Source organism: Phialemonium atrogriseum, assembly GCF_030411735.1.
Source record: "Phialemonium atrogriseum strain 8032-3 unplaced genomic scaffold QBC33scaffold_30, whole genome shotgun sequence".
Classification (NCBI taxonomy): Eukaryota; Fungi; Ascomycota; class Sordariomycetes; order Cephalothecales; family Cephalothecaceae; genus Phialemonium; species Phialemonium atrogriseum.
The window spans coordinates 12,011-39,672 of record NW_026848167.1 but is presented as its reverse complement, the minus strand read 5'-3'; the positions used below and the strand labels follow the sequence as shown (position 1 = coordinate 39,672).

At 55.7% G+C, this 27,662-nt stretch overlaps 10 protein-coding genes across 10 annotated transcripts; 3 read left to right on the top strand and 7 right to left on the bottom strand.

Moving 5' to 3' along the window:
* Positions 1-158: 158 nt before the first annotated feature.
* Positions 159-2,543, top strand: QBC33DRAFT_239635 (MmgE/PrpD family-domain-containing protein). The gene is made up of 3 exons (XM_060422903.1): positions 159-829; positions 924-1,701; positions 1,769-2,543. Exons 1-3 carry the CDS (start codon positions 545-547, stop codon positions 2,383-2,385), a joined length of 1,680 nt encoding a protein of 559 aa, XP_060279736.1. The 5' UTR covers positions 159-544; the 3' UTR covers positions 2,386-2,543.
* Positions 2,523-3,444, bottom strand: QBC33DRAFT_549218 (uncharacterized protein). The gene has a single exon (XM_060428944.1). The coding sequence runs from the start codon at positions 3,371-3,373 to the stop codon at positions 2,975-2,977; it is 399 nt and encodes a 132-aa protein (XP_060279735.1). The 5' UTR covers positions 3,374-3,444; the 3' UTR covers positions 2,523-2,974.
* Positions 3,445-3,925: 481 nt separating this feature from the next.
* QBC33DRAFT_580930 (uncharacterized protein) lies at positions 3,926-5,778 on the bottom strand (the record flags this gene model as incomplete). The annotated part of the gene is made up of 5 exons (XM_060431233.1): positions 3,926-4,698; positions 4,985-5,218; positions 5,333-5,398; positions 5,572-5,628; positions 5,700-5,778. The coding sequence occupies 5 exons, from the start codon at positions 5,776-5,778 to the stop codon at positions 3,926-3,928; spliced, it is 1,209 nt and encodes a 402-aa protein (XP_060279734.1).
* A 6,158-nt stretch (positions 5,779-11,936) lies between these two features.
* On the bottom strand, positions 11,937-13,169 carry QBC33DRAFT_518474 (putative solute carrier family 35 member f1 protein; the record flags this gene model as incomplete). The annotated part of the gene is made up of 1 exon (XM_060426245.1): positions 11,937-13,169. One exon carries the CDS (start codon positions 13,167-13,169, stop codon positions 11,937-11,939), a length of 1,233 nt encoding a protein of 410 aa, XP_060279733.1.
* A 1,138-nt stretch (positions 13,170-14,307) lies between these two features.
* On the bottom strand, positions 14,308-16,890 carry QBC33DRAFT_239302 (uncharacterized protein). The gene is made up of 2 exons (XM_060422902.1): positions 16,736-16,890; positions 14,308-16,683 (listed from the first exon to the last, which is right to left on the bottom strand). The coding sequence occupies exons 1-2, from the start codon at positions 16,777-16,779 to the stop codon at positions 14,475-14,477; spliced, it is 2,253 nt and encodes a 750-aa protein (XP_060279732.1). The 5' UTR covers positions 16,780-16,890; the 3' UTR covers positions 14,308-14,474.
* A 2,011-nt stretch (positions 16,891-18,901) lies between these two features.
* On the bottom strand, positions 18,902-20,754 carry QBC33DRAFT_459019 (major facilitator superfamily domain-containing protein; the record flags this gene model as incomplete). Its single annotated transcript, XM_060424908.1, has 6 exons — positions 18,902-19,188; positions 19,255-19,459; positions 19,518-19,956; positions 20,022-20,154; positions 20,216-20,329; positions 20,391-20,754. 6 exons carry the CDS (start codon positions 20,752-20,754, stop codon positions 18,902-18,904), a joined length of 1,542 nt encoding a protein of 513 aa, XP_060279731.1.
* Positions 20,755-20,984: 230 nt separating this feature from the next.
* On the top strand, positions 20,985-22,550 carry QBC33DRAFT_549193 (NUDIX hydrolase domain-like protein). The gene is made up of 5 exons (XM_060428943.1): positions 20,985-21,397; positions 21,466-21,500; positions 21,569-21,690; positions 21,748-21,924; positions 21,983-22,550. Exons 1-5 carry the CDS (start codon positions 21,356-21,358, stop codon positions 22,219-22,221), a joined length of 615 nt encoding a protein of 204 aa, XP_060279730.1. The 5' UTR covers positions 20,985-21,355; the 3' UTR covers positions 22,222-22,550.
* Positions 22,277-23,197, bottom strand: QBC33DRAFT_580926 (putative nudix domain-protein; the record flags this gene model as incomplete). The annotated part of the gene is made up of 2 exons (XM_060431232.1): positions 22,277-22,960; positions 23,105-23,197. 2 exons carry the CDS (start codon positions 23,195-23,197, stop codon positions 22,277-22,279), a joined length of 777 nt encoding a protein of 258 aa, XP_060279729.1.
* Positions 23,198-24,146: 949 nt separating this feature from the next.
* Positions 24,147-26,459, top strand: QBC33DRAFT_549187 (glutamate decarboxylase). The gene is made up of 5 exons (XM_060428942.1): positions 24,147-24,246; positions 24,310-24,551; positions 24,610-25,212; positions 25,273-25,313; positions 25,387-26,459. Exons 1-5 carry the CDS (start codon positions 24,229-24,231, stop codon positions 26,196-26,198), a joined length of 1,716 nt encoding a protein of 571 aa, XP_060279728.1. The 5' UTR covers positions 24,147-24,228; the 3' UTR covers positions 26,199-26,459.
* A 142-nt stretch (positions 26,460-26,601) lies between these two features.
* QBC33DRAFT_459072 (Longin-like domain-containing protein) lies at positions 26,602-27,363 on the bottom strand (the record flags this gene model as incomplete). Its single annotated transcript, XM_060424909.1, has 4 exons — positions 26,602-26,721; positions 26,772-27,064; positions 27,126-27,273; positions 27,343-27,363. The coding sequence occupies 4 exons, from the start codon at positions 27,361-27,363 to the stop codon at positions 26,602-26,604; spliced, it is 582 nt and encodes a 193-aa protein (XP_060279727.1).
* Between the last annotated feature and the right edge of the window lie 299 nt (positions 27,364-27,662).

The following is a 27,662-nucleotide window of genomic DNA, read 5'->3' as shown; positions in this document are numbered from 1 at the left end:
TTTCCGAAGTGTGAGTTTGCCTAGACAACCCCATTCTCTAATCACCATTGGAGTGTCAGGCCCCCGATCTTGGCTGCAAGATGAACGAGTGTGACAACGGAATGACGTCACGGGAACATCAACCGATACCAATTATCCCCAACATTACTTACCAAGACATGACATTGTGCCCTATTAAGTCGTTGGACAGCCTGGGAATAGGCATCTAGAAAAACGAAGCGCCCCTTTCTTTCATCTTATCAACAAATTTCTTATCGACGAAATCAAATTCGAAATTCTGTAGTCGGCGTTGCAAGGCCCCTTGAATAGCCGAGGCTAAGCCGCAACCCCCCTAGTGAGGATCTAAGTTCGGCAGGCAGCGGCAAAGCATTTCCCACTCGCCCGAGCAACGGAGCATCCCACCAAAGCCGAAGCTCAAGCTTAGAAAGGTTTGGGCGAAGAGCTGCACTCGCCCGATTAAATAAATAGCCCAGGCAGCCCGGAATTTCTTAGTTTAAGGACCCAATTGGCGACCGAAGGACTCCTCAAGGACCTACCAAACATCATGTCTGCTGTCAGTCGCAGTCTGCGTTCTGCAACTAGGTCGCTGCGCCTCCAGCAAAGCACCAGTCTGCAATCGGCTGTCCGGCCAGTGGTTCTCGGCGCTGCTTCAAGAACATCTTTCAGCGGCGTTTCTCGCTCCTCCGCTCCACACTCATACAACACCTTTTCCACCATGACTGCCCTCCAATCCGCTACCGTCCCGCCCGCCGAGGGCAGGAGCTACGATCCCGAGATCAAGGACATCGCTGACTACATCCACAACAAGCCAGTTGACTCGGAACTTGCTGTAAGTTTGGAGGGGAAATGCACCACACCCCTAAAAAAATTCTGTTCTCCGCAGCCGACCATGAGCACCAACGCTGACAGGTAGGCAACGACAGTTTGATACTGCCCGCTGGGTGTTCCTCGACACCCTCGGCTGTGGCCTCGAGGGCCTACGTTTCAAGGAATGCGCGAAGCTGCTGGGCCCCATCGTCGAGGGGACCATCGTGCCCCATGGCTCCAAGGTCCCCGGCACTCCCTACCAGCTTGACCCGGTCAATGCCGCCTTCAACATCGGTGCCATGGTCCGCTGGCTGGACTACAACGACTGCTGGCTCGCCGCCGAGTGGGGTCACCCGTCGGACAACCTGGGTGCCATCCTCGCCGTTGCTGACTGGATCACGCGGACCAACAAGGCCGGTGGGAACCTTGCCGGCGGCAAGACCTACACCGTCCGGGACGTCCTCGAGGCCATGATCAAGGCCCACGAGATCCAGGGCTGCCTGGCCCTGCTCAACTCGTACAACAAGGTCGGCCTGGACCACGTCGTCCTGGTCAAGGTTGCCAGCACCGCCGTCGTCAGCAAGATGCTGGGCCTGAGCGAGAAGCAGACCGCCGACGCCGTTACCCAGGCCTGGGTTGACGGCCAGTCCCTGCGGACCTACAGACACTCTCCCAACACCATGTCGCGGAAGTCGTGGGCCGCCGGTGATGCCTGCCAGCGCGCCGTGAACCTCGCCCTGAAGGTCCTGAAGGGCGAGCAGGGTGTCCCCACCGTCCTCTCTGCCCCGGTTTGGGGCTTCTACGATGTTCTCTTCAAGGGAAAGAAGTTTGAGTTCCAGAGGCCGTACGGCAGCTACGTGATGGAGAACGTCCTTTTCAAGGTCTCGTATCCGGGTAAGTCTTCCGCACGAGTGCGAACGAAAAGCTCGCCGGACATGGCCAATAGCTAACCATTGGGCAGCCGAGTTCCACTCCCAGACCGCTGTTGAGGCTTCCGAGAAGATCCACGCCCTGCTCAAGTCGATGGGCAAGTCCGCGGCTGACATCAAGGAGATCACCTGCCGGACCCACGAGGCCTGCATCCGCATCATCGACAAACAGTTCAAGCCCATGGACAACTTCGCCGACCGTGACCACTGCATCCAGTACATGTGCAGCGTCATGCTCACCTACGGCCGCCTGACAGCGGAGGACTATGTCGACGGCTCCGAGGCCGCCACGTCGGAGCTCGTCGAGTCCCTCCGCACGCGCATCAAGTGCGTTGAGGACCCGAAGTTCACCAAGGACTACCATGACCCGGCCCTCCGCACCATCAGCAACGCCCTGACCGTCGAGCTGAACGACGGCACCGTCCTGGACGAGGTCGTCGTCGAGGCGCCCCTCGGCCACAGGCTCAGGAGGGAGGAGGCCAAGCCCGAGATCCTCGCAAAGTACAAGAGGCACCTGGAGCCGCACTACTCCGCCGACAAGGTCAAGAACCTCATCGACCTCGGTATGGACCCCACGAGGCTCGAGGCCACCCCCATCGACGAGTACGTCGATCTGTACGTCAACAAGGACAGCAAGTTCGTGGTGTAAAATGGTGTGTGTTGAGAGACGTGCGGGGGCGCACCGGGCAGGGGGGAGGAGGATTTAAGTCTGGCTACTGGGACCGAGATTGGAATTTGTGGGCTTGGATTTAAAAGCAGCAATGGGTGCCATCGTCTACCTAGTCAGGGGATTGATCACTGTAGACAGAGATCCGTCTATGCCCAGATACAGGAACCAAAATAACTATTTATCTTGTTTGACTTTTCGATAACTCCCGGGCGCCCTTAGGGGAAGCATGGCATGATGGTGACTTTGCAGAGCTTGAGCAAGTTATGTAGTAATTGCCCTGCCTACGTTAGGTAGATGATGACTAGGGATAAGGCCCTACAACATACCCGGGGAGGCATCTGCAAGGAAGGGAACCCGCGAAGACACCATAGACGCCCTCCCCGTCCTTCCACTCCACCAACCTTTCGTCCATACCCTCACCTATTCACGACCCCCCCCCTCTCCAACCAAGCGCCCCCAACCCAACACCCAATTTGCTCCCGCCCAGTTCTCCCACGACCATCGCAGACGGAGAGGTTTGCGAGTGCTGAGTCCCGTTAGCCGTCCCAAAACCCGGTTCCACTGATCCTTATGCCCTGCCTATAACAAACCGCCCACCGACCGGGGCAAGCGAAGGAACGAATGAACGACGGTGGACACAGAGAGAGAGAGCCAGGTTACCAAGTTCAAGAAGATTAGAGCCATACGAGGCAATGGGGGCAGGGGGTTTCTGTCTGACGAGCAGGAGAACCTTCCATCCTATCCACAACACATACATGAGACGCGCATATACACCCCAACACAAAACGCAGACCGACCAGCCAAGATAAAATAAAAAAGACGAGCAAGAAGGAAATGGAAAGAGGGGAGGGGATAAAAAAAAGAAGACAAAAGACCCTATAACCCTCGAATATCGCACCGCACCGCCCCGTGCCAAATTTGCCATGTCTGCCAACAAAAAACCACTTTCCCATGCCATGCGCCCCATCTGATCGAAAAGGGCCAGACGCCGAGATGCAGATGCATAAGTACGCAAGCCGTCCACTTCCCCTTTCCCTTCCCCTTCCCTGCGCACCCCCCCGCTCTCCGTGGTTGAACGGAAAGGAAAGGTGGTGGTGGAAAGTTGATGAGAAAGAACTCCGTTTTGGTTGTTTCCCCCACCCCCTATTGTTTTTTTTTTTCTCGGTTTCCTTCACAAGTCAAACAAACCCACATAGCCCAGGAAAGAAAGAACGAAAGGAAAAAGAAGAAAGCGCCCCCCCTTATCCTTTGCCATCCGGATCTCAAATGCCTGCCCCATTTCCGATTAAAGTCAAGAAACAAACACCGGCTCGAAATATATAAGGTATCTTGTTTTTCTTCATCGAGTTCCACCGTTTTTGCTCCTGAATTCAGCACCATTGGATTCACCCCCCATTACCATCACGAACCCACCGGTACTCCAAGAGTTGCGTTGCGCACGCCATGCCCATGATCTTGTCGAGATATGACGAGAGGGGATTCGGAAGCCAAAAAAAAGTACGTAGAGAAGGTAGCTGGTCTAGCCCCAGACGCTGGCCTGGACTCCCAAGCCGGACTTGCTGCCCCAGCCGCCGGATCGACCGCCCCAGCCGGAGAGACCGACCCCAGGGGCCTCGGCGGCCGAGGGAGGGTTCGAGGGAGCACCGCTAGTTAGGCCGTTGCTGTCATCGCCGCTGCCGGTGGCTGCGTTATAGCCCTGGCTCAGGGGCGAGGGGAGAGGGGTCGTGGACCTCTTGTTCAAGGTAAGATTCGCCGGCGCGTTGGACGTAGCGGACGGTCGGGTTCCAATTGGGGCGACAGCGCTCCCCTGGCTGGGCTTACTCACGGGCGCGCCGGCGCGGGGTGGAGAGCCTCCGGGCGAAGACGCGCTAGTACGGCTGGACTGCTGCGCGGCAGGGGCGTCGAATACGCCCTTGTTGCTGGGAGCATTGGACTGGGGACTGGCATTGCTGTTGGTCCGGGAGCGCTGGTTGGGGCCCGCAGACTGGGATCCCGTTCCGCCCTCAACGGGGGGCTGGTGCCCGGCCTCGGCATGGAGCGGCGGGGTGCGGCCGTACTCGTAGGCGAGTGGCGAGCGGCCGCGCAGACCAGCTGGCCCGGCCTGTGGAGCGGGCAAACCAGGTTTTGGAGCGCCGGTCTCGTCGACGTAGCCGCCGGACTCGGCGAACGGTCCCTCGCCATAGAGAGCGCTGCGCTGGCGTGCGATCAACTCGCGACGCTCATCCTCAGACATGGTGCCGGGGCTAATGGTGCGATCGGGCTTGCCACCATATCCCGGAACTTCGAGACCGGCTACAGTGGAGATCAGAAGTTAGCCCAATTTCTTATCGAGTGTGAGAAAAGGAACTGGATAATCTGGGGGGGAAGCATCGCCGATCTTTGGGGTTCGTAGATCTGTTGATCTTTACAGGATAATGTCAAGAAGCACAGAAACATATTGGCGTCGAACCGCACTTGTGGTGTAACAGTCATGGACAGAAGTGTTTGTGACCCCTGAAGGCGGAATGCGTCTTTCTATGGACTCTTTTTTTCTGTTTGTGATAGGACGACTGATGCTATACAGAAGAGGGCGGCCTACTTCGGTTGTATTGCTGCTCCTGATGGTAGTTCCGCAGCTCTCGCTCTCTCTGAGCTGCCATTCTCCTCTTGGCCTGCATCATCTGCTCCGCCTCGTTGGAGCCGCGCGAGGACTGGTGTCGTTGGGTCGCGTAGAAGTTTTGTAAGTTGGTCGAGGGGTTATTATGGCCGCGGGAGTCTCCGTAGTCGGCTACCGAATGTGGCCGCGGTCCAGCGCCGGGTCCGGTTCGGCCGTCTGGCGCCAATGACGGTCAGTGGTTGGGCTCTTCTTGGTTGCCCAGCCAGTTCCAGGCAAGCTTAACAAAGCCTGGGTATGATCTGGTGGGTTTGGGATAGGAGAACGACTCACGACGACCGCCGGGCATTCCAAACATCTTGCCGCTCTTGACTAGGTTGTCGAGGGCTCGATCGACCTCTGAAAGGAAGTTTCTCATGGTCAGCATGCGCGCACAATATCTTCCTTCAATTCTGAAGGGAAACCATCGTTCGCAGTCCCTTGATAACCATCGATGCTTGGCACGGCACATAGCTGGCGTCGCAAGCGAGGCCACGCAGGCTCCAAGGGCTGTCGGTATGGAAATCACGTACCCTCAAGCTGGTAGACGAAAGCAGCGGATTCTTCGCGCGGGATCGCCGAGCTCGCGCCTATGAGGTGAGGTGTTAGCGATCCGTACCGGCGTCCTCTCGAGGGCCTCTCGGGTGATGGAGAGACAAACCTGAGCGGGCGGGAGGGGTTTGGTGCTCCCAGCCGGCTTGTCCAGTGGCCGGCCATTGCGAATTATCGTAATATGACATGTTTCGAGGTCGCGGGTAAGTATCCCAGAGTGGAGGACCGAGAAGACGGGCTGCTGCAGCGCGTCGGGGGTGGGAGTGCTATCCGAGGTATGCGTCTTTGCCGCCCTCAAAGATCGACTATTTGGAGGGAGAATTCAGATCAGCATTTGACCCAAGACGTGGTAACTTCGCGAGATGTGTCCGAAGTCCAGATTTGTGGTTTCAGGAAGGTTGCGCAAAATGATCTTTTTCTCTTTCGTTTTTTTCCCGGCGCGGTGGAGAAAAATAATTTGTACTCCAGACATTCGCGCTGTCCCGACTCTTTAGGTACTTGGGCGCAAGCCACTGACACACAGTGACCCCGACATGACTGTGCACTCACCTGCCTAGGCCAACCTTTGTGGAGAGGAAACAGTGTTTCTGAGCGTCTCAGATCTGATTGGCATCAAAATAGCCATGAAAAGCAAAGGGGAATTGGCCACAAACCTCAGCGTGGATACCGTCTTGGAGGAAGAAGACGGGGATGAGATGGGGAATTCTCGGGAACAAGGGGAGCAGTCCCTTGGCCGGGCACGCGCAAACGGGACGTGGGTCGATATTCCCGCTCTCTTCGCAGCGTAATTAAAGGGGGGGTCAGCCCGCTCGGCACATTAAGAGTGCGTGGAGGACGGTGAGGACGAAGTGGACGAGGAGAAAGCAGGAAAGGGGGGAAACCTGAAGGAAATCGGATGACAGAAAAGAGAAGCGCCTCGAAGAAGCAATCGAAGAATGGACGGATATGCCAGAGGAAGATTAATCAAGGTTAAAAAAAAAAATCTTGGGTAATGATGATGCTAGAAAGGGGAGATGAGGTGAATAGTGAACACCACTCGTTTCTGCAACTATGTGCAACTGCACTAGTAGGACCGGCCGAGCTACTGACAAAGTACTTACAGGCCACGTCGGTTTCTCAGGTTTTCCAGGGAAATTGGCATGACCAGCGAGGTGGGGATAACGAAATAGCAGGTTGCGGACAGGTACCGGCTTGGGCTATGAAGTGGGAGAGGTACTCATAGGTGGAGCTGCTCTTTTGTAGTTCGTGCTACGCACAATACATGCACCACTTACCGACCTGATACCTGGGTAGGAATTGACTGGACCGAGATTGGGGTACATTACAGCAGCGCCTTAGTGTACGGCGCACTCGCGGTACCTGAGGCCGTAGACGGGAAATAACCAGATCCAGTAACCCCACGAATGATCATAGGATGGTAGGAAGATGAATTGACACCTCACTTTCTATCCTAATCATCCCAACTAGCCCAATTACCTATCACCAGGCCGCCAGACGACAAGAAGCTTACCTGACCTAACTGCCAGGGTGTCAGATATGGAGACCGGGCCGCCCAACGCTCTTCTGACTTGCATATATGCGTACATACTCATGCGTACGAAATAGGTAGCTCGCCCCAAGTCGCTACTGCGTCCACGACATTACCGAGGAAATGGTCCCTTTTACGGGACCGTTACTGCACAGCATGTACCCCATGTCCTCTGCTGCCAATAACCTCGTACGCTCCTGTGGCGCTCCGGGTGTGCTGGGTCGTACCCAGTTATATGCACCGTTCCTCCCTGCTAGCGTGGGTGGCTCCACTGGAAAGGGAAGGCGGCTTCGAAAAGGGTGCAGAGCGCTCGAAACTTGAAATTCCATCCGTACAGGAAAGGAGTCTCCATACAAATGATTTCTAAACTTCCATCCCACTCGGCCCGTTACTGCGACTCTGCATGCAAGTGTAAGGTAGGTACCTAATCGGGGACCCACGGAAGTACCTACTTAATCGATAACTCCGTAATTACGTGACGCCTTACCCGGGCTCGAAGCTGTCGCCATCAAAAACAGCTCCCCCCTCCACGGCCTGGCTGCACTGCAGGGTTTCCAGCCGTAACCGTGACCCATGTGCCAGTTTAACGATTGCCAGGGTCTCGCTCTCCATACCCCAGCTCCAAGTTTAGCCTCCTCTCCGTAAAAGTGGGGATATGCTTGTTCGCTGCATGTTCTAGCACTTAATAATATTTCTTTCCATTTCCTACTCGCCTGCGACTCTCCGCGCGCTTGGTCAAACCTGGGGAGGGATGGCTCCTAATAATTCGTCTCTTGTGCCGCGTCAGCTCCGGCCATAGAGCCGACTTGGCCCTCAAGGTGCGGGAATATGAACATGCTACAATGACACAATCCAAGCTCGAGGAGGGTAGCATATCGGGGCTCGAGCAAGATCGACCGCCCAATTGTCTCCTGATCACGGACACGGATCCGACAGTGCACACATTTTGTTTGCCGATAGCCCGGGAAAGCCTCAGTGGTGGAAGGAAAGTAACTCAATGGGGCCGCCCCTATTTCTGCTGCTCCTCTCGCAATACTGGCTTCACGTATGAATGGAGCTCCAAGTAGCATCATGATGTGCAGCTGCACGAGCTCCCCTGGAGCTCCAGATATGAGCTGCTGCGGAACAACAGCTCTAGCGACACGTGGGAGTAACTAGATGCATGTATCAGATCGGCTCTGGCTTGCCTGATCTTCAGCCCCGTGCTTGTGATGTCCACCCGCCCGCTCACCCACGGGCACTCGGTTTCACCAGCCCAACGCGTCGCCAATTTGGGGCTACACATCGCGACAGAAGAGGCAACCGGCATTTCTTCCAGGCGATTTAGCCTCCTGTATCCAGGTCACAGAGGAATTCTAGTGGCTCCGGCATGCAACATCCCGCAGCCTCGTGGGAGCCGGCAAGAGGGGATCTTGTCAGGTCTCACAGTCGGAAGCAAAACCCCTGTAATTCTCATATCCGAAAATGTGCTTCTTGGGACCAGCGATTTCCGGCCATGGCTAACCGCATCTGTTCGGCCTCAGCTCTCTCGTTGAAACTTTTCTGGAACCAAAACCCGCCGACGTCACAGCCGAGAAGCTCGACCAGGAAAGCCTCGTGTGGAGCCGCACAACTCCCACCCCCGGCTGACAAGTCTTGACAAGACTTGAAAAGACGAGCCCATAATCAGCCGCCTTGTCCTCGCCGGCTGATGGATTCAAAAGAAGCCTCCTTTCTCCTCTCGGTTGCGTTAGGACAGCCCGCATATATCTTGCAGGCAGTACTGCTGTTGGTGTTGGCGAGGGACATAGCGTTTGGTCCGCGTCTCAAGGCTGGTCGATAGTTCAATACACGTTTCCGCATGGATCATGTTGGGACGACTCTCGGGCAAGTGTCGTTGCTTCAGCAAACATAGCATGCTCTATAGGTATTCGTGCGGGTTTGACTGTCTTGTTAAGAGTCTCTCAGTGACGTTTAATTATACAATATGTAATTCCGGATCGCACTAGTTGCAACTATGAACTGCAAGCATGGAGAGTTAGTCCTTGAAAGGCAAGTGTCGGGTATGAATATTGGATTTTCCCGCTAGGCGCTCTATGCGGCGTTTAAATCTGCTCCGCAGTACGGATAGCTCCTCCCAGACATTAATTATCCCGAGTCCCGACTCGGCGGATGAGCTTTGAGCACCGACTCGCAGGTGTTATTAAACGCCCAACAGAAGGAATGAGGATCGCGTCACCGACTTACCACCCCCCAATCTTCAATCCCCAGCTCCAGCTGATATGATTGGTGTGTAGTACGACGGCTGCCAAAAGGCTTTGCGAGAGCAGCCGAATGGGTGGATGGGATCGAATGCAAAGTTCCATGATCTAATCACTAAAATTACATCGTTCCTTCTGACTGATGTTACACAATATTCTCCCGAGAAGGCGCGACCAAATGATGTACTCATTTATTGTTCCTACATGGAGCTAGTTAGATACGCTAGGGAAGGTACGGATAGTTACAGGTCGCGTCTGCCCATTGCGATCTTCACGCAGGATCCCCAACTGGGACAATGTTTCTCTCTCGTAAACGATGGCTTCCGAGAGCCGATGTCGTCTGATCCTCCTAGGTACTTACAAGGTCAGGCTTAGCCATTTCACGGTCCTGGCGTTTCCTGATCAGCAACCCACCTTCTCCAACGACTTATCTCGTTGGCATGGAACCTTAACGGCCCCGCGGTACGAACGCTGATCAGTCGAGTTTTACAAACACGGGTCGCGAGTTGCTGGCCACCTTTGCCGCTTTTTCTTTCTTTCAACAGTTCCGTTTTTGCAACTCGGCTTCGAGTTCACCGAAAACTGAAAGAAAGCAACGTGAGATGGGAGGTGGAGCTGTGGTTGCCCCGCAGAAATCCGCCTAATACCGGCGCCGGATCTCAATAGCCTCTGGTCCGTCCGAGATGAATTCCCAGGCGAAGGTGTTCACTACCTCTAACCCTCGGCTCTTCCTAGAACTCGCTACCTCAAGCCTCGCCGTGATCCCACCATCTCAGCCTGTTGCTGTAAGTGGTCCATGCCAAGCACACTTACGTCTCGGTGCATGTAATAGTTAGTTCTGCTTCCGCCCAATCTTGGAGCGCCGTTCTCCATAGCGACATGATACATCCCACGTTGACCCAACCCATCCGCCCCCCACACGCCACCCTGTTAGGTACGCACATTTCGCTGCGAGGGTCGCGCTCACCAGCCCAAGGCTTCATGGCTATTACTCCCAGGATCGAGCCATTTTCCTGCCATCCGTAAGCTGAAAGCTTACGGATCAGGCTCTGCTACCCAAGTGACTGGGCGGCCGCTGACTTCACCTTGGCGCAGACGGCAATGATCTCGACGAGAAGGAAAGGCGGTTCGACCTAACCTTTTTGTCATACGTCCTCCCATGCGAGATGACGTTTACATACCTACCCATTAGACAAAAAGAAAGCCCTTGCCCCCAAGCAAAGCCCGGAAAGCCGAGTCTTTCTGGATTCGCCCCCTTGGCCTAGAGGGGCACCCCGCGGCATGCATATGTGATGCTGTGTGACTCGACCAGCGTCTAAGCACGTGTCTGCACATGAGGTCAAGCGGGGTTGCGTTCGGCGAGGCCCTGGCTCCCGGAACTTCTTGCCCCTCTTCCAGAGGGAGTGTGACAGTGCGCTGAGCAAGAGCTTGAGTTTCATCACGTCGTGCTGTTGATTAGGCCGCTGTGCGAGCTCGTTCTGGACGCCTGCCGTCCTGCTTGTAAGTGCATGATGTGACTTTTGCTTTGGGTCATGGAGGGCGTTCCGGTTAATCATACTGGTGTTGTATCCGTCATCTCAACAACAAGTGAATAAACTGAGTGTGCCAGTGCATCCTTTCATCCCCTTCTCGAGCCTTGGTGGCAAGACTTCGTTTTCCCTGCCCATCTACACATCGGGACAAAAGTTTGTATTGGTATCCGTACATCGGGCGATTGCAGGCGGACCGGCACGGGCCGTTCCTGACGTTAAGCCCAGCTTCGGGAGTGAACTCCTTTGTTCTATGTTGTTTCAGAAGCTGGCAGGGATTCTCAGTGTATTAACTTCGTATATGGAAGCCGTTCAGCTGTTTTCAGCGAGACCAAGGCATTCATTCCAGGGCGTTAGAAAGCCGCAGGTAGTCCAACCTGTACTCGCTGGCTGACTGTAAGCCCGACCTTGTCTAAGCCATCCCTCCTACCTACCACTCTGCTCGAGTTAGGGAGCCGCGTACCTGGCAGGAAGTGCCAGCTTGCTGCGCGCAGGAAACGAGTCCTGGACGGTGGAGCTCAGTCATGGCGGACACATTGCCGGCATCACAGAGCTATGAGACAGTCTCCGATGTTCCGGTTGTCTTGGGGAAATTCATGAGCCCAGTCACCAAACCCGAAGGGGTCCGAGATATATCGCGGTTGTCGTAGTTGCGACACACGTATTGAGTAATGCCAGGGGGGACATACAGTTGAAAATAACAGAGAGTGTAAAATTTTCAATTTTAAATCGGGACTATGTATCTTCCAAGCTGACTTGCTAGTCGCCTAACATCCACAAGCATCCGGAGATAAAGGCGGCATGGAAGAAACGTCGGAATAAGTCGAAGCCAGAACTGCTGACTGCTTTGCCGTCCCCTAGCACGCACACAAGGGGAGGAAGCTCTGGCTGATGTCCAAAACCCAACCCGTTCGTTTCCCTCTCACCATGCTTCACCGTTGCCATGAGCGCTTAACGATGAAACTTCGTACAAGGGGGACAAAAAGAAGCAACGCCCGGGGCAGGCCAGGAAGAAGAAAGACAGAGAGAGAGAGAGAGAGAAAGGCCTCTCAAGCCATCCCCTCGGCGGCCAGGCCCTTCTTCCTAGCGAGGTTGAGGGCCTTGAGCTTCGCGGTCCCGATGCCCGCGACGCCGCCCTCCTGGTTGCCGCCGAGCCAGGGCTTCTTCGAGTCACCGAGCATGCTGCCGGCGAGGAAGTAGACGGCCAGCCCCGCGATGATGAGGACGAAGGCGACGGGGTAGAGGTAGTGGATGGCGAAGCCGAAGACGTGGATGCCGATGATGACGCCCCAGAAGTTGCCCGTCAGTAGGCTGATGTCGAAGAAGGCGGCGCTGGCCATGCGCAGGATCAGCGGCGCGAGCGAGTAGAAGATGGTCAGCGCGAGCGTGTACCCGACCAGGTAGCCGGCCACGGCGCCGTTCCACGTCGCCGAGGCGAAGGACCCCCGGTCGAAGATGGCCGCCTGCACGCCGTTGATGAGGATGCCGAAGACGCCCATGAAGGAGAGCACCTCGTACATGGGGCGGCGGCTGACGAACCACTCCTCGAACACGTTGCTCATGCCGTAGAAGGTGGCGCCCAGCAGGCCGAACAGGTCGCCCTTGACCATGTTCTCGGCGGGCCCGCCGTTGGAGCCCGTCATGTGGTCCGAGGCCAGGAGAAGGCCCATGCCGCCGCAGCAGACGAGGATGCCGGCGATCTGGAAGGGCTTGTAGCGCACCTTGAGCAGGAAGAAAGAGATGAGCACGACGCAGACGATGCTCCAGAAGTTGAGCAGCTGCGCCGACAGGAGGTTGGTGTACCGGTAGGCCAGCACGGTGAAGTAGTTCCCCTCGACGTCGAGGAAGCTGAGGATGAAGTACTTCCACCCGTCGCGCCACAGGATGCGCAGGTACTTGCGCGGCCCGTAGCGGACAAGGCTGACGGTCAGGTAGATGATTGTCAGCAGCACGTAGTTGAACAGCGTCTGGAAGGCCGGGATGTTGGTGTTCAGGCCCGCGAGCAGTTCGCTGAAGGTGTTGGTGGCCGTGATGCACAGCGCTAGCACCTGGCCCACCCCGAGCACCACCCAGAAGTCGGCCGTCGCCAGGTACGAGTACCAGTGCACGCTCTTGGCCTCGAGCTGCTGGATGCCCGCCGCCACGGCGACCGTCTCGTCGGCCGCGGCCGCGGGCTCGCCACCGGCGGCGCTCCCCTCAACGGGGGAGGGCGGCGCGGTACCCGTGCCGTAGTCATCGTGCGCCTTGGAGTAGGCTGCGTCTTGCAGAGGCTCGGCAGACATTGTCAGAACCGGGGGGCCTGCTGGTAGGAGCCTGCTTTTAATCCTGAGAATGATGGACTTTGAAGCGGACCCGCTATTGGCAGGAACACACGGGCTCTAGGCGTGTTGATGTGATGACCGTGATGGGTATGAAACGTTTACCAAGCTCTCTCCGGCTCGAACGAGTCAAAAATCCCAGGTAAGGTAGAGTGATGTGAGATATCGTTAAGATGTGGAAATTTAGCAGGAAATATATCTTTCCAGCTAAGTCTTTCTATCGTCCCCTTCAGCAAGCGCAAAGACTTAAAGTCGCCTGCTGTTGATTCTATTGCCTTGGAGGCCGGCACATGAACAGTTGTGCCGAGAGGTAGAGTGTCGTTGTGAGCAGTCCGGGGCCGGGGCGGGACATGGACAAGGTTTGGAGATGACGATTAGAACGAAGATTTCTGTCCGGTCCGGGGTGGAGACTGGATAGATGGATAAGACAGAGAGTTAGACGGTGGTGCGCATCAAGGATTCAGAGATGTAATGGTGACGGTGTTACGGGTCCGTAAGCTTCTTATAGTTCAGGGCCGTGGGGGTTATGCTAGAGAAAAAAAAGAAACGAAAAAAAAAAAAAAGCTACCGCCGGCAACACCTCCGGGGGGCGGTCGTGTGTAACTCAACCCTAGCCTAGCGGCCGGGCTAGCTGGTTTCGGCTGGGCATTGACGCCTCATTGAAAAAGTCTGGACTCCCGGCGGCAACCGCGCGCTGCTTGTTTGGCGAGCTCCGGGATAGACTTAAATTCTAGCGGAGTATCGCACTCATTCCCGGGGGGAGGTGTCCAGGTGCGTCTGCCATTTCATCAGAAGCTCCTAGATCCCGGATCCCCGCAGAGGATTATCACCTCCTTCACCGTTCCGAGAATCTCTTGTCCGGCTTTTCTACAATGGTGTTCTACGGGCTATGCATATGAAATACTTTGTCGTGACATCAACGTTGTTGCTAGATAAGGGGCCACCCCGTCTAGTCAGGGGGATCACAGAGTCGGAAGTAATGGAACTACGATGATACTCTAATCTAGTATATGGCGGTTCTAAGTCATTGCGTTATATACAGTCTTCCACCAATGCACCATATACCAAATCCCACATTCTTGAACTCCGATATTGCGCGGTGCATCGAGCCCAATGCCCCTGTCCCTGCGTCGTTAATATCCAAGCCCACTGCGAAGCCGTACCTCGTTCGTGGTTCCATGACACACATGCCCACAATCTCTCTCCGAAGGAATGTACATATATATATATACACAAGAATGGACAAGACAAACACACCACCCTCGCACGTCAGATAAATCCCGTCCCGAAGTTGTCCGCAATCCCCGTCGGCGACTTGAGGCCGTAATTGGGCCTCCTCTCGCCCGGAGCCAGGCCCTGGGGTTCCCGCACCGACAGGCCCCTCGCCACGCCGATCTGGGGCCCGAGACCAAAGCCGGTGGTGGGGCTGTGGTTGCCGGGGCCGTCGACAGCAGGGACCACCGGGGCGACCGACGGGATGCTGCCCGCCGCAGTGCCGGGCCGGGCTTCCGGGGACGAGTGCCATTGCTGCTCGATGTTCACGCGCAGGGGCGGCGTGAAGGGCCCGTTCGCCCGGCTGTACGCCTGTGGCGAGAAGTCGAAGGTGAGTGGCGGCGGGACCTTGGGGCGGGCCAGCCTCGGGCTGAGTGTGGCGGACGAGCTAGGCGAGTGCTGATCGACAGGCTGCGTCGGGGGGGCGCTGGATATTGTCGGCGACGGCAGTGGCCAGCCGCTGGAGTCTGGCGTTGAGGGAGCTACGTGGGTGTTGGGGACTGCGTCGGGGACACCCGGCCGCGGACTTGGCCGTGGCTTGGTAAACTTGTCCGGATGCATACCGCGGTCCTCGCCACCTTGCTCGCGCCAATTCGTTTCGCGGGGTTGCAGAGGAGGCCCTGTGCGTGGCGCAGGCGGCGGGAAATGGGGTGTGTCGGCGAGACCGGGGCGCCGTGGCTCCTGCCCTGCATGTCCAAGCATTGGGCCTGGTCCTCCTGGCCCTGGCCTCGAGTCCGGTACCATCCGGACACCATATTCGTCGGGGTTGGGCCGTCTCGGCCTCTGCCCGTGTCTCGGGGGGGCACGTATGGGGCTTTGTGTGCGTATGGGATTGGAGGCAGCAAAGGGAGGCGAGGGACGCCGTGAATTTTGCGGTTCTTGCGCCAACTCGCCATTGTTCTCATCATCGTAATGGCTACTGGAGCCACTATCCTTCCTTGGGCTCTCTATGGCTTGTTGAGCATCGACCAAGGATTTTTCAAACTCCTCGATCTTCATCGTCAAGCTCTGTTTTCGGTATGTGCTGATGGTAAGAGTATCTCGCTTAGCACTGACGTTCTGAATCACTGGCTTATCGTATTGCACGCCGTGAAGGTCCTCGCCGGAACGTGGCATGGAACCGGTAGGCGAAGGCAACGAGGCCGGTCCGTGGACATTCTGCCCATAGGATGGTTCCTGCGAACGGGCCTGACCGTACATAGGATCAATCATCGGGCTTTTGGCAGGACCATTCGTTAGGCCGCTCGCTGGAGCATGTGTAGGACCGTTCCTCCGCCCATTTCGACTGTCCGGCCTTGGGTCAGCATGTCCGTGAAATCTTGGCCGATCCATAGGCTCCATCGTCGGACCATTCCTCAATCCTCCCCGGCTTCCTGGGCGCTGGTCGATCTGACCCTGGAACCTTGGCCGATCTGCGGGACCGTTCAACGGGCCATTCATCGACCCTTGTGGTGACGAATACTCCAGGGGACCGGGAGGCGGCGATCTCGCTGCTGCTGTTGGTTGTTGTTGCCTCTCCTGCTGCCGGCCCAACCCCGCTTCTCTTTCTCTTGCCCGTTCTATCCCCGCCTCTTTGCCTGTCCGTCCCTGTTCCCTCTCTGCCCCGTTCTCTCGGGGGATCCTTTCTTTCTCCCTCTGCTCGATAGACCCCATGATGGCCTGCGTCAGGGTTTCAGGCTTATCCCCCAGCAACGACGCTCCATCTCTTTCTCCGTTGAACAAGTCCGCATTGAGCTCAAATTGTCCGAGAGAGGACTTGGGCGGCGTCGAGACCCCACTTCTGCCGAAGTGGACGTCGAGCGGATTCACCCACGCCTTCGTCCTAGTGCCACCCGGCGTCCCAGGCCGCGAATCGAATGCCGGGCCTGGTATACCAAGGCTCGCCGACGAGGCGTTTGTGAAGTTCATGCGTAGATTTATGTCGGAAGACGAAGGCTTCAGGCTTGAAAAGCTCATATTCTTCGCATGACCGCCATTGGGGAGGTCAAGCATGCTTGATGCCGCCAGGTTGTGGGTGTTATACACGAACGGCGACCTCGACCGCGTAGAGTGGGAAGTTCCTGGCCTCGGGACGGAGCGGATGCTGCCATTGATGACACTGGTGCTTCCGACATTCGTGCCAAAGAACTGACCTTCGCCCAGGGTGTTTTGATCGATTCTCTTCCATTGTTGCGGCGGCTTCTGCTCTGCCGACTTATCGGCCTTTCTGGAACAATGTTGGCTCAAGGGGTGGATAACACAGTTCGATGCCGACTTACTTTTTCTTATCGGCCCCAAACTTCAAGCCGAAGAAGGAGACCATCGTGGAATAGGGACTATATGTATGCCCCACAGGAAGGCGATCGGCAGTGCAGAAATATATCCTGCTTCCAACGGGATACTAGCACGGGCGGCAGTTGTGAGGACGACACCTGACTTGGCGAGATGCGTCCTTCGATCAAGCAGCGGTTACCAGTCCATATCCCAACAACTTTGTCAGGCCGTAAACTGACGCAAAGGCCAAGAAGAGACGGAACCGGTACCAATGGCCAGTTGTGTCCTGGATCAGGCGCGACAAAGGACTAGCCCGTGTTGTCACGCCCGGGCGAAGACTCGTAGCGCCACGAGTTTAGTTGGCGGTATCAGGAATGTCCCCGTGTATGCGGCTGGGTTCTATGTAGTGTACGTGATGGAAGAGATGGAAGCTTAGATATCAATTGAAGTGGGGGGGCTAGGAAAAAAACCAATAACGAGAGTCGTTTACTATGTAGAGCAAGAGAAGGAGGAGTGTCGGGAGAGGGAGCTAACTGGCAGCACCAGTGACAGAAGATCGCAATGGTTGCAGAAGAATAGAAGAGAGAATAGACCGCGAGAAGTGAACTCCGTGTCCGGACACGATGGAAGATTGCTGAAATGGACTTTTTTGCGTGATTCAGCTACACACTTAAACTTGGCAGAGTCAGGGGTAATTGCTAGGTTAGGGCGGCGCGTGGTGGCTGCAGCTAGCACAGAACCAGGGCAGAGGTTCAATTGAGCCCATGCACGCCGTGAGAGCCGCTGTGATGCAGGTTGACGGCGAAAATCAGGGGCCATAAAAAGTGGAAATTTGACCAGAAGCGTGGTCAATTCAGTCAATTAGCCAAGTCTCATGGCCAATGACTCGGCTTGCCGTTTCCCATCCCTGCTTTGGCTCCTTGGTTTTCCCTTTTCCAGTTCCCACTTCTCCCTTAACACCAGACCCACTGTTGTTGAAGATCACAACTGCCCTTACGAAATCGGGGAGTTCCAGGGCAGGGTTCCCAGTTCCATAGGCCCTAGACCCTGCCAGGACCCTGCCAGGACCCTGTCAACCCTCCTTCCACCGGAATGGAAGAAGCGACGCAGCCTCAGGCCCCTCGGGCTTCAGCAGCCTCCATCGACGCCCGCTGAATCAATAGTCTCCCAATTGGGAAGTCAGTGTCAGGATTTCCCGGCGCCGCCATAATATTGCTGTAAAGGCATGCGCTACCTCAGAGTTCCGCAGCAGTTCGAACGACTCTGATTGACCCGAAGTAACTCCTAGTCCGGAGGCTCAGTGAGATGCGCTACCTTGTCAGTTAACTTGGAAGATTCACTGCCAGAGTGGGGGCGATATCAACATCAACTCTGTGCTGTGCATGAGGAAGGAGCTTCCTGACTTCCTGGCTGTGCTCGCTTCGGTTTGGCGCTTTGACTAATATAGCCGTTGCACCACTGGCGCACGCACGGAGATAGGAACACCAATCATTCGTCTTCCTCGCTGTAGCAGGGCTGCGCGGTTTCCCCTCTGGCGCATTCCATTCCTCGTTTGGAATATTAACAACATAATGGTGGATTAACATCGTCTATCTATCTTTAGATATGCATTCAGATGCCATGTCCCGGTGATGCTCCATTCACTACATCCAAAAAATCATTCGGTTACCCCCAACAGAACGCCATCGTCTAGAACCCCCTGTACATTCGTAAGTCGCTCATGCAATGTGTCCCCAGTGATGGGATCCGTCTCGGAGTAAAATAAAACCGTCGGCTCCGCCTAGCCATCGAAGAAAAACAAGGCCACTTCTAGCGCCTTTCTGGAAGCTTAGAATAAACGCGCCATGCACAAGTTAGGTAGGACATAGAGTCTCAATTTCGGCCAAAAGGGACGAAATGAACATTCGATATGGGGAGAGAGATAGGTGGCTCTCGATCCGACCCGAGGTACCTCCAAATATCTTTGCCACACCACCTCCTCCAGTGAGAAGGGAGAGGGGCAAGGGACAAGCGGCACCTCTCGGGTGTTGATTCAAGCGTGAAATAAGGTATAGAGAGATGGAGATAGTACGTATGGAGGGAGTGTGTAGAGGGAGTGTGTAGTATGATGGAGGGAGTGTGTGGTATGTATGGAGGGAGTGTGTGCCACGTCAACGAGACGGCATTCTCGCTCACGCGGACTGCCCCCTGCCGGGCATCCGGAAGGCCCACACGACGGCGGTAGATACGGAGAACAGCAGGGCCGCGCAGAGGAACGGGAGGCCGATCCACGGCCCGCCCAGCTCGATGCCGATGCGGAGGGCTTCCGACAGCGTCGGCCCGGCGATCATCAGTCCCACGTTCTCCATAAACCCGATGAGCGAGTTGAGGGTGCCGACGTGGTGCGCCTCAACCAGCGAGTTCATGAGACTGCGGAGGAGGGACGTAAGGCCGGCGCCGCCAGCGAAGATGATCAGGGCTAGAGTGTCATTAGGTTAGCTATGCGGGTATGCCACGCTTGGTCGCTGAAGATGTAGGCACTTACCAAAGGACAGGACGAGGGCATTGGCAGAGAAGGCGATCATGACGGCACCCGCAACCAGGATTATGCCAGAGATACGAGCAAGCCAGAGGTCCTTAGCCGGGGCCGACATCTTTAGGTAGTTCATGCACAACCAGCTGACCGCGGGGAGGAGCACGATCAGAACGACCAAGTTGCCGGCACCATGAATGGTGAGGAAGATGGCGGCCTACATCCATGTCAGTAAACTCTGTCGGGCCAGCGGAGCACAACAGTGGCATGCATACCTCATCCCAGGACCAGCCGAATCGTTTGCTAGCGTATTGCAAGAGCATCTCCTGGACGAATTTCCCCAGCACAACAAAGACGATGGATATCAACAGGAATGCGATATCCTTGTTGCCGATAATGAACTTCCATATCTCAGCCAGGTCCTCTCGCGCCTTGGTAATGAGTTTCCGCAGTTCCGAATCTTTCGGATCGTGTGCGAGGGTGGCGGTATCTAGGTCATCGTCCTGGTCACTTCCTGCCTCCAGGTTGTCCCCTGGTTTGTTGAAATGCAAGGTCTCTGGCACAGCAAAGGAGGTAATCGTTGACAGGACAAGCAGGCCGAGTCCGGTTAGAAGGGCAATCCACGGCGATCGACGCATCAGGACGCCGGCAAGGGGGCTTCCTATCATGGACGCAACCAAGAACGTCGATACGATTTGGAAGAAAACAGTGGCTCTGCGCTTACGGTCAGCATATACGCTCGGCACATTAAGTATAGATGCTCCTCAGAGACGACTCACCGCTCTGCGACGGGAACCACATCGGCCACGACAGTGTACAGCATGGCTTGCGCCACGCTCGTTGAGCCACCAATAAGCATGAAGGCGGAACTGAACCATATCGACCAGAGAGGGAAGACATCTGGGAGCCAGACTGCGAGTATTTGCGTTAGCTATCGAAGGTCGAAGTGATCCTTCGGCCACCAAACACGTACCCACAAGGCAGATATACGCGACAGACAGTGCAAATCCAATGAGCGAGAGTGCCATGACGGGTTTCCGTCCCCACTTGTCCGAGAGAATGCCATACGGAACCGCGCCGAGTATACCTAGTGATGGGGCATAGTCAGCCGGCGCTCTTTGGAACGGGGGCGCAAAGGGTGTGCGAACCCGGAATGCAATCAAACGTGGTAGCCCATCCGCGGATAATGGCCAGCCTCCCCTGGACGTCTGGATATTTGCACATCGGATCGTTGGACAGGACACCTGGGCCAGCTGCGACTTCGGGGTGATATTGCCGGCAGATAATGTCCTCCAAGAGGGCGTTGAGGGGGGGCGTCAACACCCCGGCGCCGAGCGAAATCAGCAGGACGATGGCGAGGCAGAGTATGACCACATTCTGTCGGTATCCGTACAGGCTACCAGGTTCGTCGCTGTGAGGACCATCCCTCCACTCGCTCAGCAGCGGCACCTCCGCAGTCGCGGCTTCGCGTTCAATGTCGTCATCATCATCACTGCTGCTGCTGCTCGCCATGATGCGAGCGCTCTATCACCGGAACTAGGGCGAAGCCAATTTCTATCTACTATTGAAGTTCAAGCAGTGTGGTAATTATGAAGGAAGAAAAGGAAATATGGAGAGGAGTTGGTCCAGGAACAATTAAGGGGAATTTGGGGGCTTTTGGGGGCTGCAACCCGCGAGACAGGAATGAAGTCTAGCGCGGCTCAACTAGGAAAGGTTGAAATGGCTGACGACGCTGTGTTCGTGGCCTCACACCCATGCCTCTGCTCCCTGTTACGTTTCAACGGGTAATATGGAAGGTAGGGAACCATTCGGGTACCTACACGACAATCCCCTACGCATGTAACCAATTGTAACACCGCAGGCGTGAGTGGGGGCGGCCCGCGGCCTTCTTCCATCACAGCGCTGCCGAGAACTCAAAATTGCAGGGATTCCGAGTCTTGGGAGCAGACGGTGCCAGCCCTAGCCCCTCTAATCCCTGCCCAACTTCCCAACAGCTCACTGGCTGACGTCAGGTTGTTGCTTGTGTGCCTGAATCTTATTCAATCCCACTCTAAAGGATCATCAAAAAGCTAGATATACGCAAATACCTACATTACTCGAAAGATATCCGAACATGGCCACTGTAGAACCGAAAGTTCTCGCTACCGAGCCCCTTGTGAGTCGACTCAGACCCCCCTGGTAGTATAAAAACCTCGAAAATCTTTCCACTCATCCTTCTATCAGGTCGAGAGTGAGGCGGTGTGGACCAAATTAGTGAAGTGTGCAATTCACCCCCATCATGATGTATGATCTGCTATCTTGGACATTGGTAACCCCCTTGGCTTAGGACGACATACCAAGACCCCAACGGCACGACACGAACATGGGAATCTGCCGAGAGGCGCACTCGGCCCAAGGATAGCGACATCGACGGCGTCGGCATTGTCGCCATCCTTGAGAAGGAGACCGGTTTGGCATAGCCCTCGCAATAAGGCCAGAAGGCCGGGACGCTAATACCTATAGTAGGTCCCGAGGTCATCCTCCAGAAACAATACCGGCCACCGATAGACAAGATCACCATCGAGGTTCCTGCCGGGTTAATCGACGCCGGCGAGACAGCCGAAGAAGCAGCGGTTCGCGAGTTGAAGGAGGAGACCGGATATGTAGGCAAGGTTACCGAGAGCACACCTGTCATGTTCAATGGTCAGCAATGCCCCCTTGCCAAGTATGAAGCTGTTGTGCTAACTCCCAGCCCCTCCAGACCCTGGCTTCTGTAACACAAATCTCCGAATGGTTCACGTCACAATCGACATGACCCTTCCCGAGAACCAGGACCTGAAGCCGGAGCTGGAAGAGAATGAGTTCATCGAGGTTTTCACCGTGCCATTGGCCAAATTGTGGGGCGAGCTCGAGAGGCTGGAAGCCGAAGGGTACGCCATCGACGCTCGAATTGGGACGCTCGCCGAGGGCATCGAGATCGCGAAGCAGTTCAAGTTGTAGCGGCTTCAGTTAGGGCACCGACATAGTCCCAGCATAGAAACGTCCTCGGCATAGACTAGAGCTTGCCCTCCCTCTGCAAACCCTCCCAGAGCGCCAAAGCCGCCAGGCACTTTGCGTCTCTTGCGCCTTCCCGCCATAGATCATCCATCTTGACCATTTTTAGCGTGATCTTTTCCCCATGATCTCTGAGACCCGTCAACCGCCCTGTCCATTCGCTCAGTTGCGCCCTCGGTACCCTTCGCTCGTGCATGTAGATGGGAACATATTCGTCGCACCCGCCGGGCGAGGGAAACATGGCCTGGGGCAAAATCTCCTCGTTGAAAGTCTGCTTAACCGCCGCAACCTCAGCGACGGACGGCCGGGGGGCAGCAAGCTCGCTCAAGCACCTCAGCTCGCTTTCCGGGATGTCCAGCCCCAGCTCCTCCTTGATCTCCTTGGCCGCCGTGCCCGCAAAGTTACCCGCCTCGTCCACCATCCCGGCCGGAAGCTCCACAAACGCCAAGCTGCCCGCCGCTATGCGCGGCTGCACGGTCAGCAGCACGTAACGGTCCGCTTTCCCCTCTTCCAGCGGGGCGTCGTCGGGGACCAGGACTACCAGCATGGCTACGCTCGGCCCGCGCAGGAAGACGGCGCCGGGGAGCCTCTCCCGGGCCGAGTTGGTGACTTCGGCGACGAGCTTGACGAAGCCCAGGCGGGAGCCGCCAAATAGGTCGAAGGATTGTATTTTGATGGAGCGGAGCTCATAGGGGTCGCCGTGGAAGGGATGTTGCGGGTTGTGGGTTTGGAGGGAGAGGGATTTGGTCAGGTTGGAGACCCAGGACCGTACCAAATGTTAGCTACCGTTTATGAATCACTGCCTTTTCTAGATTCGGGGAGGATTTACATTGAAGGGATGGAAGGATAGTAATTGTTTCTCCGACAAGCCTTCTGAGAGGGTAACGGGTATGTTGTGTTCCTTCAATGTGATGGTAGACATATTGCGAGCAGCGATCAAATTAGTATATAGTGACGTTTTTGGTGCAAAGAGAAAGGGTATATGGAGACTCCGAGGTCTTGAGAAGGGAGATAAATACGTAACGGCCCAGATGCCTCTAGGATTCCTCATGATTGAAAGGTGAGGTGTTGAAAGGCAGGCGCAGCCCCCTTGCGCGGGTCTTACCTGTCGTATTACGTCAACCGCCTATAGGCATGTCGAAGCAACTTTGGCAGAAAAAAGGCGGTCAAATTTCTGCAGTCCCCAGTCAGAAATTTGCAGGTATGCACGGACCAGGTTAATTGCCTATATAACCAGCGCCCCTCCGCCAGCTTTTCAAACTTTTTCCATTTTTCTTCTTCATACTTACCTTCGCTGGCTTGTGGACGCTCAAGAATTTCCGCAAGCAGGATAGGAGGCCTGCATTGCACATCGTGGAGCCGACTAGCCTGGATTGCCCTTCGGGGCCGTCCTGGCGGCAATTTTTGATATCCAAACCTTTTTTTTTCATTGCGATCATGGCCTGGTGCCGTGACGTGAGGAAGATACTGGGTCTTAGTTTCCTCGCTCTCATCTCTCTGTTATCCTTGTCATGCTGTTTCCTATGGAGATGGATGGATGCTTGGGCAAGCGAGAGGCAACTGAAATAATGTCTGCACTGTACCTACTATGCCGTTTGATCGAGGTCGAAGGTGGGCGTCGGCATAAGATGGTCTTTACAAAAGTATTGACGCATAACTTATTCACCTACATCACCTACCTAGTCTCCTTGATGTCCACACAGGTGTCTGTCTGCCATGATGACGATCGATATCTTGATCTCCGCCGATCGAGAATGCTTAACTCCCCTCTTAGGCCTGTTCGCGATATATCTCGTATACATGACATCATTACCAGGAAACCATGTGATTCCCCTGGGGTTCAAATTCGTCAGATACGACACCTACGGGCTTGACAAGATGCAGAGATTCAATCCTCGAGATCATCGCCGTCGCCTTTTGTCAACCTCAGCCGAGCCTTGAGGTACCAACAATATGTCTTTGTCACACCATGTAAGCCCAAAAATCGTGCCTCCTCGGGCAGGAGAACGAAACTGAAGACACGGGATACCACAGGTCAACGCAGAAGATGTCATCCGGCACCTCGCGGACACTCACATCTCGGAAGCGCTGCGGGGTCCCAACCCTCACAAGGAGGCTCAGGAGCCGCATCTGACTCCCTACATGTCTCGCTATACGAGCCAGATTCTCATCCCGAAGTATACAATTCCAGCGGAAGGCGCTCCTGCCGACTCAGTCTATAGTATGCTCAGCGATGAGCTCGACCTCGATGGGAGGCCGAACCTCAACCTCGCGAGGTAAGCGCATTGAATTCCCAAAGTCCACGTAGAAGTTGCTGAAGTCTGGCATGTAAAGCTTCGTCGGGACATATCTGGAAGACAATGCCAAGCAGTTGATGATTGAGAACCTTTCCAAAAACCTGGCCGATTCCGATGAGTATCCCGCCATGGTGTCCATTGCTGAGCGATGTGTCAGCATCCTCGCCCATCTATGGGGTGTTCAGGACGGGGAGAGGGCCATTGGATCCCCGACCACGGGATCGTCCGAAGCCATCCAGCTCGGGGGCCTCGCCATGAAGCGCAGATGGCAGGAGCGCCGGCAGGCCGAAGGGAAGGACACCCTCCGGCCAAATATCATCATGGGAGCCAATGCTCAGGTTGCCTTGGAGAAGTTCGCCAGGTACTTTGATGTCGAAGCTCGTATTCTACCGGTCTCGGCCAAGAGCTCATTCCGTCTCGATCCCGAGCTGGTCCGCCGGAACATCGACGAGAACACCATAGGCGTGTTTGTGATCATGGGGAGCACGTACACGGGCCATTATGAACCTGTCGAGGAGATCTCCAAGATACTGGATGAGTACGAGGAGAAGACTGGCATTGATATCCCCATCCACGTTGATGGTGCCAGCGGGGGCTTCGTGGCCCCCTTTACTCATGTCCAGGCAGGAGGGCCCAAATGGTAATGCTCTTTAGGGGAAAGTCTACGTATATGGACGTTGCGTGTACTAACACGATCCAGGGATTTTAACCTTCCGCGGGTGAAGTCAATCAATACTTCTGGTATTTCTTTCGCGGCATCTCTGGCCATCTAAGCGACCAATACCTCAACAGCTCAAACTAACTCATTGCGTAGGCCACAAATACGGCCTTGTCTACGCCGGGATCGGCTGGATCATCTGGCGAGATGAGTCCTATCTTCCCAAACACCTCGTCTTCGAGCTCCACTACCTCGGCGGCACCGAGAAGACCTACACGCTCAACTTCACTCGCCCCGGCGCCCACGTCCTGGTCCAGTACTATAACCTCATCCACCTCGGCTTTCAGGGCTACCGGCAGGTCATGGAGAACTGCCTCGCCAACGCGCGCGTGCTCTCCAACAGCCTCGAGGCAACAGGCTGGTACCACTGCGTGTCCGACATCCACCGCAAGGCCCCGGCCACGGCCCACACGAGGGCGCTAAAGGAGCGCGTCAAGGCGGCGGTAGCCTCTGCGACGGGCCCCATCGCCGGCAGGGAGACCTCGGCCGAGTACGTGGCGGGGCTCCCCGTGGTGTCGTTCCGCTTCTCGGACGACTTCCGCCGAGAGTACCCGCGCCTCCGGCAGGAGACGGTGTCGCTGCTCCTGCGGGCTAGGCAGTGGATCGTCCCCAACTACGCGCTGCCGCCCGCCGAGGACGGCACCGAGATCCTGCGCGTCGTGGTCCGCGAGAACATGAGCTTCGACCTCCTCGACCGCCTGATCACCGACATTGTGCGCGTGACGGAGACGCTCATGGACGCCGGCGAGGTCGATCTCTCGATCCTGCCGAAGCAGAGGCAGCCGCGGCCGGGGAAGACGGGCGAGGCGGAGGACCGGAAGGATGCGTCGGATCGGAAGGGCAAGGGCCCGGACCTGGGCAAGGAGGTGAAGAGGATGGCGGATGGGATACATCGGTCGGTCTGTTAATGTTAATGTTAAAAGTGTACTGAGGAAAATGGCTTGGGCTCTAGGATTCAGGGGTTTCAGATTCGAACGCCGGCTGCAAAAGTGACTTGAATTGCTTGCTTTCTTTCTTGCTTTCTTCCTTGACTACCAATAACGCCTAAGGGACCCTTAAAATATGCGCCCCAGATAGCGTGACTTTAACTCGACTGTGCTTGCTGCCTGCAACCAGGCAGAAGAGTGGCGAGTCAGGTATGAATCCTCTCCATTCCAAGTTCTGTCTGGTGGCGCGGTCGGCCAAGCTCTCTTCTGATGAGGCTGCCAGCCAATGATCCACCAACCGCCAGAGGTCGCCAAAAGTGGTCGACTTCGAATAGTAACAGTCCTAATGTGCACACCAGACCAGTGTATCAATGCTGCAGTCAATTTACATCACGAGACAACAAGAGTTCTGTTTCTTGGCGGTCTGGTAAAAGGCCTTACTCTGGTTGCTCAAGTCGGAACTCTTGGCCACCAGATCGTCGATCTTCTCTCCTCGTTGGAGCACCTGAGAGGTCAGTACCGGAAGCGCAAAGCAATTTGTCAAGAGACACGTACGCTGTCGATTGTCTTGTGCAATATGATTTTGGTCTCGTCCAGTTGCTGTTGAATGGCCGTGATACTGCTTGCCTGTGCCGGGTCTTGGTATTTATCGAGATATTGCCGCAACTCTGCGAAGGTAACTGAGTTGTCCTTGGGGTTCCGCTTTGCGTCTGCTGTCCTTCGGTCCTGGCTGAGGAATTCGTCGAGGACTTTGGAAAGGATCGTGTGCGCGGTCAGGGATGGGTAGTCTTTGCTGATGATCACGGCGGCGATGCCCTCGGTTCGTGCGTAGCAGTGAAACACATAATCTAGGTGACATCAGATAAGCAAGACACGCAGATATGAGGGGCGGAAATGGAGAAGCAATACCCTGTTCTTCAACGTTGTTCCTCTGGCCAGGCTTGGTACGCTCTGCGATAGTTTTGCTGAACATGGTCATGAACGATGCGTACTCGTTTCTGGTCCATCGCGAGAATTCGCTGAGCTCATGCTCTGCGCAGAGCTGTACCGCCGGCTTCTGCGTGTTGTCTAGGATCTAATCCACATGAGCACCAGCGACCATGATTGTTGGGGCACGACATCTTACTCCGATGTAATACAGCTTCATCTTGTTGGAAGGTAAGCAGAGCAGGCGACGAAGGAAGTGTTGAAGGTGTCAGGGGCATAAAGAGGGAGCGGTCAGGATGGTTGGTGGTTGCCCGTTTTAGTGTTTAAAGATACCATCCATGCCCCGCACACCTGACATGCTTATGTACGCACAGCCCCATCCTACCGTACATCTGTCGCGTCGCGCCTAGATCCTCAGTAAACTAGGTATATGGGGGCCTTCTATATAAGTTCTCTGAGTGCTCAGGCTGACCAGCCTTCCCAAATCAGGTAGACATAGAAGAGAGCATCGAGCATCGA